The sequence below is a fragment of the Pseudorca crassidens genome, chromosome 2 (assembly GCF_039906515.1).
Source record: "Pseudorca crassidens isolate mPseCra1 chromosome 2, mPseCra1.hap1, whole genome shotgun sequence".
In the NCBI taxonomy this organism is placed as follows: domain Eukaryota; kingdom Metazoa; phylum Chordata; class Mammalia; order Artiodactyla; family Delphinidae; genus Pseudorca; species Pseudorca crassidens.
Genome location: NC_090297.1, coordinates 28,648,459 through 28,667,726, shown reverse-complemented (window position 1 = coordinate 28,667,726; position 19,268 = coordinate 28,648,459). Strand labels below are relative to the sequence as shown.

The 19,268-nt window shown below is 37.0% G+C and overlaps 1 protein-coding gene across 4 annotated transcripts in view; it reads right to left on the bottom strand.

The window, feature by feature from the left end:
* Nucleotides 1-19,268, bottom strand: part of AGO3 (argonaute RISC catalytic component 3) — a 126,449-nt gene that overhangs the window by 96,496 nt on the left and 10,685 nt on the right. For 2 of the 4 annotated variants that reach the window (XM_067725473.1, XM_067725474.1), the window contains exons 1-2: nt 10,053-10,177; nt 9,004-9,056 (exon numbers count right to left, since the gene is read on the bottom strand). Coding sequence is in view for 1 of the 4 variants with exons in the window: in XM_067725471.1 (XP_067581572.1) it covers nt 10,053-10,224 (172 nt within the window). In the remaining 3 variants the exon portion in view is untranslated. Of the gene's footprint in view, nt 1-9,003; nt 9,057-10,052; nt 10,225-19,268 lie in introns of those variants that run through there. The other 2 variants (XM_067725471.1, XM_067725472.1) reach the window with 2 other exon arrangements.

Below are 19,268 nucleotides of genomic sequence, written 5' to 3'. Positions count from 1 at the left end.
TCTTCCAATGCAGGGGATGCGGGTTCGATCCCTGGTCGGGGAACTAAGATCCCACATGCCGCGGGGCAACTGAGCCCACGAGTCACAACTAGACAGAAGCCCGCGCACCGCAACAGAAGATCCCGTATGCTGCAACTAAGACCCAACGCAGCCAATAAATAAATATTAAAAAAAAAAGTATTAGAGGTGCTAGTGGCTATGCTGGAGTATGAGAAAAAATGGTTAGAAGTATTTATATTTAATTTTCATCTAACAATTACAAATTGAGATGGACTAAAATTCATGAATAGGGATTGACACTGGTATCCTCATTTAGTCCACATCTGACGATCAGGTGTAACATAGGTAGGTACACAAGGAATCCTAAGAGAATAATGGGAGTTCTGCAACATAAGAGTTAACAGTGGAACTCCCACTCATTCATGCATCTTCAGCATGTTGTAACTTATTTCCGTTCAAGTGTGTGGCACATATTCTATCAGGTTTTGGTACAGTAATCAGAACACGTCAGATTACTAAATCTATTCTTAAATAGTTTATTTCAAAATATTGTTTCCCACCTTTAATTTTTCAATAGTTATGCAATGTTAGAATAGTAGTACATGTCCATAAATTAAAAATTTTTAAATGTGTGTGTGTATATTTATTTATTTATTTATTTATTTATTTATTTATTTATTTATTTATTGTTGAATGCATGGGTAAGTATGTTTTAACTAATAGGGATGCAAGATCAAAAGTTTGAAGACTACTGCAATCGCCTTCCAAATGTTCTCCATGACCCTGGTCTTTCTCTTCTCTAATTCATTCTCCCCACAGCCATTAGAAATGCTTCTTTTTTTTTTTGGCTGCATCATGCCACTTGCAGGATCTTAGTTCTCTGACCAGGGATTGAACCTATGCCCTTGGCAGTGAAAGCATGGAGTCATAACCATTGGACCACCAGGGAATTCCCTAGAAATGCTTTTATAGAACCCTTGTACACTGTGAGTGGGAATGTATATTGGTGCAGTCACTATGGAGAATAGCACAGAGGTTCCTCAAAAATCTAAAAACAGAGTTGCCATATGATCCGGCAATCCCACTCCTGGGCATATACCCAGACAAAACTATAATTCGAACAGATACATGCACCCCTATGTTCAATGCAGCACTATTTACAATAGCCAAGACATGGATACAACCTAAATGTCCATCGACAGATGAAAGGCTAAAGAAGATGTGATATATATACAATGGAATATTACTAAGCCATTAAAAAGAATGAAATAATGCCATTTGCAGCTACATGGATGGACCTAGATATTATCATACTAAGCGAAGTAAGTCAGAAAGAGAAAGACGAATACCATATGATATCACTTATACATGGAATCTAAAATATGACACATATGGGAATTCCCTGGCAGTTCAGTGGTTAGGATTCTGTGCTTTCACTGCTGAGGGCCTGGGTTCAATCCCTGGTCGGGGAACTAAGATCCCACAAGCTGCGTGGTACAGCAAAAGAAAAAAAAAAGACACATATGAACTTATCCACGAAATAGAAACAGACTCACAGACATAGAGAACAGACTTGTGGTTGCCAAGGGGGAGGGCGGAGGGGAGGGTTGAACTGGAGTTTGGGACTAGCAGACGCAAACTATTATATATAGAATAGATAAACAACAAGGTCCTACTGTATAGCACAGGGAACTATATTCAGTACTCTGTAATAAACCATAATGGAAAAGAATATGAAAAAGAATGAACACACACACACACACACACACACACACACACATATAAAAAAACTGAATCACTTTGCTGAGCACCAGAAACTAAGACAACATTGTAACTCAACTATAATCCAATTAAAAAAAAAAAAACACTGAAAAGAAAGAAAGAAAGAAATGCTTTTAAATATAGGTGTTCCTCATTTGCTCAAAAGCCTCCAGTGGCTCTCTACTCTTTCTGAATTCACAAGCCTTGGCATGGATTTAAGATCCTTTATAACCTACTTGCTGGCCAACTTTTTCAGACTCCAGCTACTCTATTTATACTGGCCTATTTCTGTTACATAAACATGTCACACCTTTGCTCATGCTCTCTCTCTATGGATTATTCTTTCCCTTAGTCCACTGGGTAACTATTCAGCTCAGGTAACAATGTCATGTACCCTATCTTCCTCGCTAACCAAAAGCAGGAATCTTTTATCACAGCATATACTGCACATCTCACAGAACTTGTCATTCTATACAGACTATATAATCCTTGGCAGGAATCATGTCTTATTTATCTTGTTATCTCCAGAACTTAGCACAGTGCCTGACACAAACAGGGGCACAATAAGTTAAACAGTTAATGAAAACATAGGGAAGTTTTTAAAAATTATCTTTTTAAAAGTTACTGCAGGCTTTAGAATTACAGTTCTAGTCAGGATCCATATATCCTGAAATCTAGTACTAATAGCATTCTGCTTTGGTACAATAATATGGTACATTCAGATAACTGCTTTAAATTAATTTAACTCAGCCTAAGAAAAAAAATGGAGCATACTAGAAGTAAACAAGTCAAGGCACATCCTACAATGGAATACTATACAGCTGTTATTGTAATTTAAATCTACACAAATAGATAGATATTAGGAAAAAACCCTACCTACTAGTCCCTGATGTTCAGACATATATTTATTTATAAGATTATCTTTGAATTTCAAATATATTGTAGGAATATTAGCCAAAAGGTTAATTTCTACTGAGTAATTTATTTAAATGCTACTTTAAAAGAATCTTGAGATTTGAAATAATCACCATCTATTAGCTTTCCTATCTTCCAAGTGACTAACAACTAACAAGGAAAATAAAACTTGCTTTTTTTTTTAACTGACATATTTTGCATGATATAGTTTCCCCAAGATAGCTAAACGTTCAAAACTATACCATTTGATTTTCACCGGCAGTGTTTTCTGGTGTATGTCTTCTAAATCATTTTAATCAGAAGCATACCCCTCTACAGATAAGACACCAAAAGAACAGCTGGCAAAAGAAAAAAATAATTGTACTTCATCAAAATGAAAAATGTTTGTGTTTCAGAGGATACCATCAAGAAATTGAAAAGGCAGCACAAGGAATATAGCCAATATTTTATAATAACTTTGTATGGAATATAATCTATTAAATATCAAATCACTATTTTATATACCTGAAACTAATAATATAATATTGTAAATAAACCATATTTCAATTAAAAGAAAAAAGAAAAAATTTTTTAAAAGGAAGTAAAAAGGCAAGGTGCAGAAAGGGAGAAAATTTTTGCAAATCATCTTATCTGATAAGGTATAAAGAACTCCTACAACTCAGTAACAAAAAGGCAAATGATCCAATTTAAAAATGGGCAAAAGACCTGAATAGACATTTCTCTGAAAATATACAAATAGCCAATAAGTGCACAAAAATATGGTCAATATCACTAGCCATCAGGGAAATGCAAATCAATGTAACAATGAGATACTACTTAACAGTCACTATGATGGCTATAATCAAAAAGACAGATAAATGATAATGAGGATGTAGAGAAACTGGAATCACCACACACTGCTAATAGAAATGTAAAATGATGCAGCCACTTTAGAAAAGAGTCTGGCAGTTCCTCAAAAGGTTAAACATAGAGTTACCATATGATTCCCCTCTTGGGAATACACTCAAAGAGAAACGAAAACACGTCCCACACAAAATTCTGTACATGAATGTGCATAGCAGCATAATTAAGAGCCAAAATGTGTAAACAACTCACATGTCCACCAACTGATGAACTGATACACAAAATGTCCATACAATGGAATATCATTAAGCAATAAAAAGGAATGAAGTACTAATACATGTTACAACATTATGTGAAAACGTGAAATGGGGCTTCCCTGGTGGCGCAGTGGTTCAGAGTCCACCTGCCGATGCAGGGGACATGGGTTTGTGCCCCGGTCCGGGAAGATCCCACATGCCGCGGAGCGGCTAGGCCCGTGAGCCACGGCCGCTAACCCTGCGCGTCCAGAGCCTGTGCTCCGCAACGGGAGAGGCCACAACAGTGAGAGGCCCGCGTACCGCAAAAAAGAAAAAAGCAAAAAAAACGTGAAATGGGGCTTCCCTGGTGGCGCAGTGGTTGAGAGTCCGCCTGCCGATGCAGGGGACACGGGTTCGTGCCCTGGTCTGGGAAGATCCCACATGCCGCGGAGCGGCTGGGCCCGTGAGCCATGGCCGCTGAGCCTGTGTGTCTGGAGCCTGTGCTCCGCAACGGGAGAGGCCACGTCAGTGAGAGGCCTGCATACCACAAAAAAAAAAAGAAACAAAAACGTGAAATGAAAGAGGTCGGTCACACAGAGGCCACATATTGTATGATTCTATTTATATTTAAATGTCCAGAAAAGGCAAATCTACAGAGACAGAGAGTAGATTAGTGTTGGGCAGGGACTGCAGGGAGGGAGGCAATGGGGAGTGACTGCTAGTGAGTATGGGATTTCTTTGGTGGAGGGCAAAATGTTCTAAAGTATGACTGCAGTGACAGTTGTACATTATCACTGTGAACATACTAAATGCCACTGAATTGCACACTTTAAATGAGTGAATAGTGTAGTACGTGAATTTTATATCAATAAGGATGTTATTTAAAAGAAGAATGTCCTGTACTTCCCTGTTTGCGCAGTGGTTGAGAGTCCACCTGCCAATGCAGGGGACACGGGTTTGATCCCTAGTCTGGAAAGATCCCACGTGTCGTGGAGCAACTAAGCCCACGAGCCACAACTACTGAGCCCGCGCGCCTAGAGGCCGTGCTCTGCAACAAGAGAAGCCACTGCAGTGAGAAGCCCACGCACCGCAACGAAGACTCAAAGCAGCCAAAAAAAAGAAAAGAAAACAAACAAACAAAAAAACCCAATGTGTTAAAAAAAAAAAAAAGAATATCCCTTTCTTGGCACACTACCCTGTTATTACACTATGCCAATAATATTCCTAATAACAGTAGAAGAGAGTTTCTTCACTCTGACTTGCTATTTCTATTTAAAAGCCAAAATCATATCAATATAGATTTTTTCCTTCTAAGATTCAATCATTAAAATTACATTACATCCATATGCACTATGCACACTCAGCACTATGTCATTAATCATAATAGAATAGTAACAGCAATCATACTAGTACAATGACTATAAGATAATGCTTAATTTGTAAAAGAAAATTAAACCAAAAACTTCGATCACAATCTATCACCAACTATTTCAACATTCCTTCAAACCTTTATGCAAGGAGATCTTATATTTATAATCATGCTGCATACACAACTTTCCCCATCTATTTCACTATTTAACAATTTTGAATAAATATGGAACAGTCTATTCATGGTTTACCCTCACATATATTTAGTAGTTGGACAAACTAGCATAAAAATCTCAAGTTACAGATTTTATACTTTAGGTCATAATATTTCTAGAAATTAATTTTTAAGACCATTCACTTGTTAAAAGAAAACAAGAAACATCTGAAATCTGCTTTACATGCTCTTTTAACTAATGATGATTTTATAATCAAATCATTAAATTGGGAAAAAAAGAAACACATAGACACACACTCCCCAAAGAAGTGAGGAAAGGATAAAAAAGGCAACAGACAGAAAGTCTAAAGTAGAAAAATTGACTCACAAGATGATTCACAAGCATTTCCTGGATATTTTGTCCAAGAAAACTCTTCTGACTAAAGTGGAAACTTGTTTGGCTGCAATACATCATTCTACTATTATGATTAATGCCACAGTGCCAAATATTTGAGCATATGGCATATGGACAAGAGAAACCTCATATGTGTTGATTTAAATACTGCTGCATTTTGGCCCATAACTGTTTAGTTCATATTGAAAAGGAATTGTAAAGTTCTATTTAGTTTCTTCTAACTTCTAGAATTCTAGTTGTTGAAGTGTAAGAACTGAACCAATTTAGGAAGCCCACCAACAATTTTAACTGACTAATTACATGATATTGCAAAAAGTGAAGACAAAAGCTAGGCTTTTGAAGAAAATAAAGGCAATAAGTTTTGTGGATGTTGACATAAAATTAAATCAATATTATTAACAAAGGATAAAGTTGGTTAACGCCAATTTTAGAGTCCCAAGGAAGTCCTATAGCTCCTATCAAAACTCAAATAAAAGGTACACGATAAAAAAAATTTCCATTTGGGAACATCTAAATTGCAGATCCTTTACTCCTACTGACAAATAACGTAAGAAGACAAAGCAACATAAAGATGAAATATAATTAGGGATGCCAAAAGGACTGTAAGTTAAAACCAGAATGTACCACACTAATTTATTATATACATTTTCCTCCCAAACTTAACCAACATGTTGAGCATCTACATATGAAACTCTATGGTACGCAACTTCATATACACACATATAACATGTGATTATTCCTCTACCAAAAAAAAGGTAGGAAAAAGAACAAATCTAATAAACAATTTTGTTCTTTTTTACCCAAGGTTATTGCCAATGCCCTAGTCCCTCATAACTCATCTGAAATACTAAAAAAAATTTCAATTGACATCCCTCTAAGTCCCAAGCCTCCAACTCCTACCACTTCCTCAATTCCATCCCATTTTGCCTTCAAGTGATTTTGTTTTTCTAACATTTTCGTCATATAATTTTCCTATTCAATAAATAACGTATAAGAATTCTTCACTATATACTGCTAAAGTTAGGGGCAATTTTTTCAGGCAGGGCAAGGTGAAGAGGCAATAATAAGGAATTCAGCTAAGAAATATCTGCCTTAGACATTCTATCAGTTAAGAGACTTCCTTAGATTAATAAATGCCCTTTAAAAATGTAAACATCTACCAGAAAGGTCAGAATTATCCTTCATTCAAATTTACACATTAACACCCCCATTTTGAGAAACAAGAAAAAGGGAATTTGAGAGTGCAGCATAAGACAGTTGGTCCCTGTAAGCCCAAAGACAGACAAAAGAGAAGGACACTAACATAAAGACTAACCTATATATCCTAGGAAAGAAGGGTAGGGAACTGAAAATCCATATCTAGGCATACAAAGCCCTCTATAATGTCCAGTTCTCTTTCCTGTCTCCTACCAACACACTCATCCCATTTTACTTTTATAAGCATTTCATTCATTTTACTGAGTATTTATTATGTGCCAATCATTGAGCTAAGATCAGGGCTACAAAGATGATGATAAAGAATATTACTTTTCATGAAGAGGTTACACTGAGAGAAGAGGGTAACAAATAACGCACTAAAAATACTGTAATGAAAGTGTACACCAACCAAGTACTACAAGGTCATAGTAGAATGAACTACCATCTGGCCTTTCGGCTGGAACCACCATCTTCCAATAATTCACCAAAATGACCAACACAAAGGGAAGGAGGAGGGGTACTTGCTATATGTTCTCTAGGCCTTTTAGAAAACACGGAGTTGTTCCTTTGGCCACATACATGCGAATCAAGAAGAAAGTGATATTGTAGATATCAAGCGAATGGGCACTGTTCCATAAGGAATGCCCCACAAATGTTACCATGGCAAAACTGGAAGAGTCTACAGTGTTACCTAGCACAATGTTGGCATCGTTGTAAACAAATAAGGGCAAGATTCTTGCCAAGAGAATTAATGTGCCTATCAAGCACATTAAGCACTCTAAGAGCCAAGACAGCTTTCTGAAATGTGTGAAGGAAAACGATCAGAAAAAGAAGGAAGCCAAAGAGAAAGGTACTTTGGGTTCAGCTGAAGCGCCAGCCTGCTCCACCCAGAGAAGCACACTTCATGAGAACCAGTGGAAAGGAGCCTGAACTGTTGGAACCCATTACCTATGAATTCATGGCATGATGGGTGTAAAGAAAACAAGGCCTGGACTGTACATATGTTTCTCTTAATTGAGTAGAAGTGTTGTGTCCCTTCTCCCAAAGAAATATTTAAAGCACATTTTAACTGTGTCCGAATTCAGTGGGTGATGTCTTTACTTTTCAAATTTAATTGTTTTTCTTCCTGAAAGATGTGAGGTAATTTGTTGTGCAATATACTCCACTGGTTAATAAACTGCCAAATATTATTTGTAAAAAAGGAAAAGAAAAAAAGAATGAACTACTATCTGACTATGGAGTTCAAAAGGTTTGTCTTGAAAAATAATAGAAGTTTGCCAGATAGGTAAGGGCAGAGAAGGCATTCCAGGTAGGAGTTGCAGAATATGAAAAAAGATAAAGGTTAGAGCCAAACTAAGAAAGGTATGCTATACTAAATTTGGGATATTATTCTGTAGGCAATAGGGAGCTGAATACATTTTAAAGTAGGGGAGTGATATAATCAGATTTCTTATTTAAAAGAATAACTACGCCAGAAGTATGGATACTTATCGAGAATGGGGAGAGAAAGAAATGTTAGGGGAGACCAATTTGAAGATCATTACAATAGTCTAGATAACAAATAAGGGTCTGAAACCAAGGTGGTAGCAGTATGGATGGAGAGGGGCCAAATTAGGGAATAATTTCTGTAACAGAAGCAATAGGACTTGATAACCAACAGGAGGAAAAAGGAAGGTCTATTTTGGGAATTTGGGTAGAGCAAAAGAATATAGTAGTATGAGTGGAGTGTGGGGATGGGGATTGAGAGAGTAAGTTGTTTTGACCTGTGTTTGAAGCACTTTATAGATATTCAGGTGTCAAGTCTGAAGCTCAGGAAAGAGGTGGAGGCTACAGCAAGATTAGGAAGTCATGTACTCACAGATGGTAGCTTATTGTAGTACCTGACCAGAACCTCCCCCCTTAAGCCTGGCTTAGGCTCACTAAACCTGGTTCTTCTCAATTGTTGTACCTTTGTTACTGCTGCCTCATCTTAAAAAAAAAAAAAAAAAAGTGTTCTCTTTATTACACGATCTGCAGTTCTACCAACTGTTTAGATTAGCCCAATTCCTTTCCTTCTTGCTTTACAAATATTTCTTAATGACTATCAAGTCAGGATTCTGGAGTGCTGGTCTCACCTTTGCTATTAGAAATGTTGTTGAGTAAGCCTCTCAACCTTTCTGGATTTCAGCTACAAAAAAGGTATCAGGAAAAAAAAAAAAAGGCATCAGATTAGTTGATAATTTTAAGATTCCTCCACTTGTAATACTCCACAACTTGCTTCCTGACCTCAGAAAGAACTCTTTATTACATGTTAATTATAACACTCATATGATGGTCTTCTTTTATATGTTATTAAAAAGTCTCTTAGTGCTCATTCATGTCATATTTCTTATGTGTCTTATCTCTTCTTCTACTAAATTACAAATTTCTTGACAGCAATAAATCTACGTTTTAAATGAAGGCTCTTAATAATAATACTTACTGAGTAAGAAAAGGCTGGGGTATTTGATAGTACAAACTAAAAGGCTAAGTTGAACATCATTGTTTTCTAAATATTTTGTCCATAAGTCATTTTTTTTTAAAAACCCTCCTTTGTGGTATACATCACGTCATAAATTCCTTTTCTGTTCCTATATTATCTAAACCACATCCATATCCATAGTATTTGGGGGAAGTGAAAGAAGCTTATTGAAAGCAGATTGATAAATCTTTATATATCATACATACTTGTTCCTATAAAAGAGTAGGGAACAGTTAGGAGTTGAGGATCAGGAGAACAGAAGGCATGAAACCATGACAACCACCATCATCTTAAAGGGAACATCACGAAAGGGGTAAATAAGGTCGAGGTGGGGTGGGGAGAAAAAAGAAAGCACCGATAAATATTACCTAATAGCAAAGGAAAAAATGCTCAGTCTGATTTCAAGAGCACATAAAAATGACTTGCACCTTTTCTATTATCACAGAGAAAACATATGAATTTATGTTATAATGGAAAAATTTCAAGGCTGTTTGTAGATTTTTCCCATCATCACACCTCTGAAGTATAGTCAATTTCAAAGCAAATTACCATCTGTTCTTGGTCAAACTGTTAGACATTATCATTGCTATTTAGATATACAAGATAAACATAATTTCTAAAGCAAAGACAAATACCAAAAGCAAAAGATCTCTGAATTCTTACCTGTTCACTCTCCTAGGACACTTGTCTGGTTTAATATCTACCTCATAGAGGTAGACATCAATCTTTGGAATTTCAACTTGAAAACAGTTAGCCAGCAATTTAATGGGTTTGCCCATGGTGCCATAGCCAGGTCTTCTGGGCACCATGAGTAGGGGCTGGGCCCCAACGGGTCCTGCCAGGGAAGGGGAAAAAAAAGAGAGACACACTCTTACAAGCTGCATTTAATAATCTTGTCAACCAGAGTAAGTTAGAGTTTTAAGTACAGCTGATAATGCTTGAAGCCTAGTGCTGAAAGATGACATGGTTTCTAATACCAATTTCTTTCACCCCACTTTACTTTCCTCATTAAAACAAACATACAAAGAAACAAAAACTGGGTACCTCTGGAAAATTGTTTTGGAAGGGGTAGAAAGGAGCACACAAACCCAGGTGAGCATAAACAAAGCACAAATCGTATCTAAAATGTATGCAACCAATAGCAAAGTAAACTTAAAGAAGGGTAAGAGCAGATGAACAAAATAAAAACAATATACAATAAAAAGGAACAACAAACTCAATTATTTGAAAAGATAACTAAAATTGATAAATTCCAGTGACTTTTACAACAGAAGAAAAAAAGGCTTAAGTAACCAATATAAACGGGAAAAAAAGTATCAGTATTACTACAGATACAGAAGACATTACAAACATTGTTAATAAATTTGAAAGTTTGATGAAATAGACTAAGTCCTAGAAAGATACAGCTTACTGGTACACAAAAGCATATAAAATTTGAAAAGTTCTCTTTTCAAATAAAATGTAAAATGGTGCAGCTGTTTTGGAAAACAGTACAGTGGTTCCTCAAAATATTAAAAATAGAATTACCATACGATCTAGTAGATCCATGATCTACTTCTGGGTATAAACCCAAAAGAATTGAAAGCAGGGTATTGAAAAGATAATTATACACCTATGCTCATAGCAGTACTATTCACAAGGTGGAAGCAACCTAAGTGTCCACTGACGCATGAATGGATAAAGAAAATCTGGTATATACCTATAATGGGACATCAATCAGCCTTAAAAAGGAAGGAAATCCTGACACATGTTACAACATAGATGAACCTTGTAGAGGTCATGCTAAGTGAAATAAGCCAGTCACAAAAAGACACTGTATGATTCCACCTAATACCTAGAGTAGTCATATTCATAGAGACAAAGCAGAAGGGCGGTTGCCAGGGGCTGGGGGAAAAGGTAGAAAAAGGAATTGTTGCTTAATGAGTATAGTTTCAGTTTTGCAAAATGAAAAGAGTTCTGGCGATTGGTTGCACAACAATGTGAATGTACTTAAATACTACTAAATTGTACACTTAAAAATTGCTAAGACAGCAAATTTAATGTTATATATATTTTATCACAGTTAAGAAAAAAACAAATCCTAGGTGATATCTAACATTAAGTTTTTGAAGCTCAAAATGTTGTAGCTTTGTTAAACAAAATTCAAACAATAAATTCAGTTAGTAAATATTATCTAAATGAATTTACATTTAAAATATCTGAAAAGTCCTGTAACTATCTGAAAAAATTAAATCCACAATTAAAAATATTCACACACATGCACACACTAAATAATTCCAGATCCAGATGGCTTCACTAGAGAATTATACCAAACATTTAAGGAAAGAAATAATACTAATCTTAAACAAATTCTTCCAGAGAATAGGAAAAAAGATAATTAACAACTTTTCTTCACTGTGGATGAAAGTACATTAAAGTGCCACCTGCATCACTTATTTTTAAATTTTGTTTTCATATATTTGTAAGATCTTTTCTGAGGGCATAATCTTTCCTGCTATCCTAAACTGAGACAGGTAATAATGAGTAATTCTAGACTAGGTCATAATTCTGGCTCTGCCATTTATCTAACCACTTGACCTTTGTTAAATATTAATAGCCCTGAAATTCTATTTCCTGATCTATAAAATGGAAATAATACCTAACCTACCTCTTTCTTATGAATCCTGTCAGGATAAAATCAGAACATGAACAACAGATAAAATTTATCAAGCTCTTACCAAACCTTGCAATAATTTTTTTTTTACTATTGAAGTATAGTTGATTTACATTGTTGTGTTTAATTTCTGCTGTACAGCAAAGTGACTCAGTTATACATATATATTCTTTTTCATATTCTTTTCCAATGTGGTTTACCACAGGATATTGAATATAGTTCCCTGTGCTATACAGTAGGACCTTGTTGTTTATCCATCCGATATATAATAGTTTACATCTGCTAATCCCAAACTCCAAGTCCTTCCCTCCCCAACCCAGCCTCTCCCTTGGCAACCACAAATTTGTTCTCTCTGTCTGTAGTCTGTTTCTCTTTCATAGATATGTTCATTTGTGTTGTATTTTAGATTCCACATATAAGTGATATCATATAGTATGTCTTTCTCTTTCTGACTTACTTTGCTTAGTATGATAATCTCTAGGTCCATCCATGTTGTTGCAAATGGCATTATTTCATTCTTTTTAATGGCTGAGTAATATTCCATTGTGTACATATACCACATTTTCTTTATCCATTCATCTGTTGATGGACATTTAGGCTGTTTCCATGTCTTGGCTATTGTAAATAGTGCTGCTATGAACATAGGGTTGCATATATCTTTTCGAATTACAGTTTTGTCTGGGTATATGCCCAGGAGTGGGATTGCTGGATCATATGACAACCCTATTTTTAGTTTTTTGAGGAACCTCCATACTGTTTTCCATAGTAACTGTACCAATTTACATTCCCACCAACAGTGTAGGAGGGTTCCTTTTTCTCCACACACCCTCCAGCATTTATTATTTGTAAATTTGATGATGGTCATTCTGACTGGTGTGAGGTGATACCTCACTGTAGGTTTTTTTTTTTTTTTTTTGCGGTATGTGGGCCTCTTACTGTTGTGGCCTCTCCTGTTGCGGAGCTCAGGCTCCGGACGTGCAGGCCCAGTGGCCATGGCTCACGGGCCCAGCCGCTCTGCGGCATGTGGGATCTTCCTGGACCGGGGCATGAACCCGTGTCCCCTGCATCGGCAGGCGGACTCTCAACCACTGCGCCACCAGGGAAGCCCTCTCACTGTAGTTTTGATTTTCATTTTTCTAATAATTAGCGATGTGGAACATCTTTTCATGTTCCTGTTGGCCATCTTTATGTCTTCTTTGTAGAAATGTCTATTTAGGTCTTCTGCCCACCTTTTTTAATGGGTGTTTTTGTCATTGAATTGTAGGAGCTGTTTGTATATTTTGGAAATTAAGCCCTGTCGGTCGCATCACTTGTAAATATTTTTCTCCCAGTCCGTAGGATGCCTTTTCATTTTGTTTATGGTTTCCTTTGCTGTGCAAAACCTTATAAGTTTGATTATAAATCATACCAACGTTTCCCAAGGCAATAGAAATAAAAGCAAAAATAAACAAATGGAACCCCAAACTTCATAATGATTTTATAGATGAGGAAAACTGAAATGATTTGCCTAAAATTTCATAGCTAGTAAGTAGCAGAACTGAGATTGGAACCCATTCTGCTGTGCTCTCTATTGTGTTCCATTGATATATTTGTTTATCCTTTTGTCAATAATACACTGTCTCGATTATGATATTTTACAGTAAGTTTTGAAATCAGGTACTGTCAATCAGTTCTCTGACTTTAATCTCCTTTAATATCATGTAGCTGTTCTGGGTATTTTGCCTTTCCCTATAAACTTTACAATCAGTTTGTCAATATCCACAAAATAACTTGCTGGGATTTTGCTTGGAATTGTGCTAAGTATATAAATCAAGTTGAGAAAAGCTGACATCTTTATACTGAGTCTTCCTATCCATGTATAATAAAATATCTCTATTTATTTAGATTTTCCTTGATTTCTTTGATTTTTTTAAACCAGAGTTTTGTAGTTTTCCTCACATAGATCTCGTACATATTTTGTTAGATTTATACCTAAGTATTTCTTTCTTTTCTTTTTTTGGTGCTAATGTATAAGGCTACAATAATCGCGACAGTGTGGGTTTTTGTCAAAGAATAGAAAAATACATCAGAGGAATACACAGCCCCAAAATTGAACCACAAGTCAACTGATCTTTGACAAAGGAGCAAAGGCAATTCAACGGAAAAAGGAGTCTTTTCAAGCAATGGTGCTGATAAGTGGATGGATATCCACATGCTAAAGGGGGAAAAAAAAAAAGAATCTGGACACAGACCTAAAACTTTTTTCAAAAATTAACTCAGGGGGTACTTCCCTGGTGGCGCAGTGGTTAAGAATCCCCCTCCCTGCCAATGCAGGGGACACGGGTTTGATCCCTGGTCTGGGAAGATCCCACATGCCTCGGAACAACTAAGCCCGTGCGCCACAACTACTGAGCCCACGTGTCACAACTACTGAAGCCCACGCGCCTAGAGCCCGTGCTCCTCAACAACGGAAGCCACCGCAACGAGAAGCTCGCACAAAGAGTAGCCCCTGCTCGCCACAACTAGAGAAAGCCCATGCGCAGCAAAGAAGACCCAACGCAGCCCAAAAATAAATAAAATACATTTATAAAAATAAAATAAAGGGAAATAGTCTCCCAACTAGTGGTTGTGATACAGAATGTCTGATTTTCAGTAACCTATTCTTAATTATTCCATCCTCTTAAGAAGGCATTTTGTTCCATCTTATCCAGATTTTTTAGTTTTCTTTAGTGGAAGTTCTGAGCCTAATAAAATAATCTGTCTACTCCACACGGAGAAAATTCTATAGCTATTTAACTACCTGCATTTTCTTACAAATTGAGTGACCTGAGGACAGAGTTTATGAGTGACTCATATTTCTATCCCTAATACTAAAGAGCACATCATATTAAGTCCCTTGTTCTGATTCCACGATTACAAAGCAACCTTCTGATTACTGTCTGTATACCCATATAGATGGCCGGAGGGAGATAAGTCGCTGACTAGTCAACATGAATCTTCTTTATGCTCTGGAAATAGTATTTTTCTTTGTAAATAATTAAATTGGCATTATGACTTATATATTAGTTTCTTGTGAACTTGGTTAGCATCAATCGGTCCCTCAAGGTGATGATCAGCTCTGGATGCCTGGCAAAACCAAGCATCAGGATCTGCAAAGCTAGGGACCAGACTGTGGAGCACAGTGACCCTCTGTCACACTACCTCATAAATTTGTTTGAGTAATCTGAATCCCTTCCATTACATTTTCAAGTTTCACAGTAGCAAACACACTGTATATAAAATGTTATATTCTGTTCCCACTTAACATAGCCTCATAAGCATATCTGTATTACTAAGGTCTTCATATTCATAATTTTAATGGTTATGTAATAATACATTAAGTTGATGAAGTAAAACTGACCAGGTTCCACTCAAGAATATTTAGCTTGCTTCCAATGTTTCACTATTATAAATAGTGAAACATAAGCAGTTGTAGTGGATATTCACAGGATTGTATGCTAAACACAACCCCACCCTTTTCCTCCACCTACTGGACTTAGAACATTTAAGTTCTACTCTCTCAGCAAATTTCAATTATACAACAGAGTATTATCAACTATAGTCACTATGTTATACATTAGATCCTCAGACCTTATTTATTTTATAGCTCAAAGTTTGTACCCTTGTACCAACTTTTCCCAATTTCCCCCACTCCCTGGCAACCATTTTTCTACTGTTTCTGAGTTTGACTTTTTATTTTTAGATTCCACATATAAGTGATACCATGTAGTATTTGTCTTTGTCTTATTATACTTAGCATAGTGCCCTCCAGGCTCATCTATATTGTCAGAAATAACAGGATTCCCTTCTTTTTTTAAGGCTAAGTAATATTCCACTATGTGTATACGTGTGTGTGTGTGTGTGTGTGTGTGTGTGTATACACACATCACATTTTCTTGATTCATTCATCCGCTGATGTATACTTAAGACAGTCTCCATACCCTGGCTATTGTGAATGCTGCAATGAACATTAGAGTACAGATATCTCTTCAAGATAATGGTTTCGTTTCCTTCGGATATATACCCAGAAGTGGGATTACTGGAATATATGGCAGCCCTATTCTTTTTTTTTTTTTTAAATATTGGAGTATAGTTGATTAACAATGTTGTGTTAGCTTCACGTGAACAGTAAAGTGATTCAGTTATACATATACATGTGTCTATTTCTTTCAAATTCTTTCCCCATCTAGGTTATTACAGAATATTGCGCAGAGTTCCCTGTGCTATACAGTAGGTCCTTGTTGGTTATCTATTTTAATTACAGCGGTGTGTACATGTCAATCCCAAACTCCCAATCTATCTCTCCCCTCCACCCTTCCCCCCTGGTAAAGGAACATATGGTAGCTCTATTTTTAATTTCTTGAGGAACCTCCACACAGTTTTCCATTGTGGCCATACCAGTTTATGTTCCCACCAACAGTGTATAAGGCTTCTCTTTTCTCCACACTCACAACAGCATTTATCATCCTGTCTTTTTGATAAAAGTCATCCTAACAGGTATGAGGTTATACCTCACTGTGGTTTTGATTTGCATTTCCATGATGACTAGTGATGCTGAGCACCTTTTATGCACCAGTTGGCCATTTGTATGTCTTCTTTGGAAAAATGTCTATTCAGGTCCTTTGCCCATTTTATTTTTTTAATAAATTTATCTATCTAACTATCTATTTATTTATGGCTGCATTGGGTCTTCATTGTTGGGTCCTCGTTGCTGTGCGGGCTTTCTCTAGTTGCTGCGAGCGGGGGCTACTCTTCGTTGCGGTGAGCGGGGGCTACTCTTCGTTGCGGTGAGCGGGCTTCTCATTGCAGTGGCTTCTCTTGTTGCAGAGCTCAGGCTCTAGGCACGTGGGCTTTAGTAGTTGCGGCACGCGGGCTCAGTAATTGTGGTTCGCGGGCCCTAGAGCACAGGCTCAGTAGTTGTGGTGCAAAGGCTTAGCTGCTCCGCCCTTTGCCCATTTTTTAACTGAGTTGGTTTTTTTGCTACTGAGTTGTAAGAGTTTCTTGTATATTTTGGATACTAACCCTCTATCAGGTATGTGGTTTGCAAATATTTTCTCCCATTCTATAAGTTTCCTTTTAATTTTGTCAATGGTTTCCTTTGCTGAGCAGAAGCTTTTTAGTTTGATGGAGTCTCACCTCTTTATTTTTGCTTTTGTTGCCTTTGCTTTTGCTATTAAATTTTAAAAATCATTGCCAAGACCAATGTCAAGGAGCTCACGTGCTGTTTTCTTCTAGGAGTTTTATGGTTTCAGGTCTTCTGTTAAAGTCTTTGATCCATTTTAATTTCTATATATGGTATAAGTTGGGGTCTAGTTTCATTCTTTTGCATATGGCTATCCAGTTTACCCAACACCATTTATTAAAGAGACTATCCTTTCCCCATGTATAGTCTTTGCTCCTTTGTCAAAAACTAACTGACCATACATGCATGGGTTTATTTCTGGGCTCACATTGATCTATGTGCCTATTTTTATGCCAATACCACACTGTTTTGACATAACTTTATAATATAGTTTGAAATCAGGAAGTTTTCTTTGTTCATCCTTCTCAAGACTGCTTTAGCTATTGGGGGTCTTTTGTGGTTCCACATAAATTTTAGGATTGTTTTTTCTATTTCTGTAGAAAATGCCATTGCAATTTTTTTCTTTTTTTTTTTGCCATTGCAATTTTGATAGGGACTGCACTGAATCTGTAGATCACTTTGGGTAGTGTGGACATTTAAACAATATTAATTCTTCCAATCCATGAGCACAGGATATCTTTCCACATATTTGTGTCTTCTTTGATTGCTTTCATCAATGTCTTATAGTTTTCAATGTGTAGATCTTTGACTTTCTTTTTCTTTTTTTTTTTTTGGCCGTCTGCAGGCCTCTCACTGTTGTGGCCTCTCCCATTGCGGAGCACAGGCTCTGGACGCACGGGCTTATTGGCCATGGCTCATGGGCCCAGCCACTCCGTGGCATGTGGGATCTTCCCAGACCGGGGCACGAACCCGTGTCCCCTGCATTGGCAGGCGGACTCTCAACCACTGCGCCACCAGGGAAGCCCCTAGATCTTTGACTTTCTTGGTTAAATTTATTCATAAGCATTTTATTGTTTTTGATGCTACCATAAATGGGACTTTTAAAAAATTTATCTTTTTGATATTTAGTTGTTAGTGTATAGAAATGCAGTAGATTTTGGCTTTTTTGCTATAAATTTATTTATTTGGCTGCATCGGGTCTTAGTTGCGGCACGCAGGATCTTTGTTGAGGCATGTGGGATCTTTCATTGAGGCATGTGGGATCTTTCGTTGTGTTGCATGGGCTTCTCTAGTTGTGGCACACAGGCTCCAGAGCATATGGACTCAGTAGTTGCAGCACGTGGGCTCTCTAGTTGTGGCACGTGGGCTCTAGAGCACACGGACTCAGTAGTTGCGGCGCGCGGGCTCAGGTGCCCCACGGTATGTGGGATCTTAGTTCCCCGACCAGGGATCAAACCTGCGTCCTCTGCACTGGAAGGCGGATTCTTAACCACTGGACCACCAGGGAAGTCCAGAAATGCAATAGATTTTGTATATTGATTTTGTATCCCGCAACTCTACTAAATTCATTTATTACTTCTAATAGTTTTTCATGCAGTCTTTAGGGTTTTCTATATATAATAGCATGTCATCTGCAAATAGAGACAATTTTACTCCTTCCATTCCAATTCAGATGCCTTTTCTTTCTTTTTTCTGCCTAACTGTCTGGCTAGGACTTCCAGCACTATTTGAATAAAAGTGTTGAGAGGAGGCTTCTTGTCTTGCTCCTGATCTCAGAGGAAAAGCTTTCAGCTTTTCACCACTGAGTAGGATACTAGCCGTGGGCTTTGTCATATATGGCCTCTCTTATGTTGAGGTACATTCAGTTACCTTATTTTAAAAATTAGATAAAATGACCTATACATTCTAGATGTGCCTGGCACAGAAGCCATTAAAAAAAGTAGTAGCTCTTCAATAAATATTAATATAAATAAACAGCTACAACATTTCACACAACTATGCTAAGTGGATTTCTCTGCATCAAGCACCTACTGTTTTATTTGGGGGAGCTACAGAGGGAAAGTGGCATATAGAATTTTTTCCTTCAGATAAATTTCAGAAAGAGACCTACCAGGTCAAAGGATAGGAACAGAAACATGTTTCTGACTCTTGGTATTTACTACCAAACTGGCATATAAATGCATTA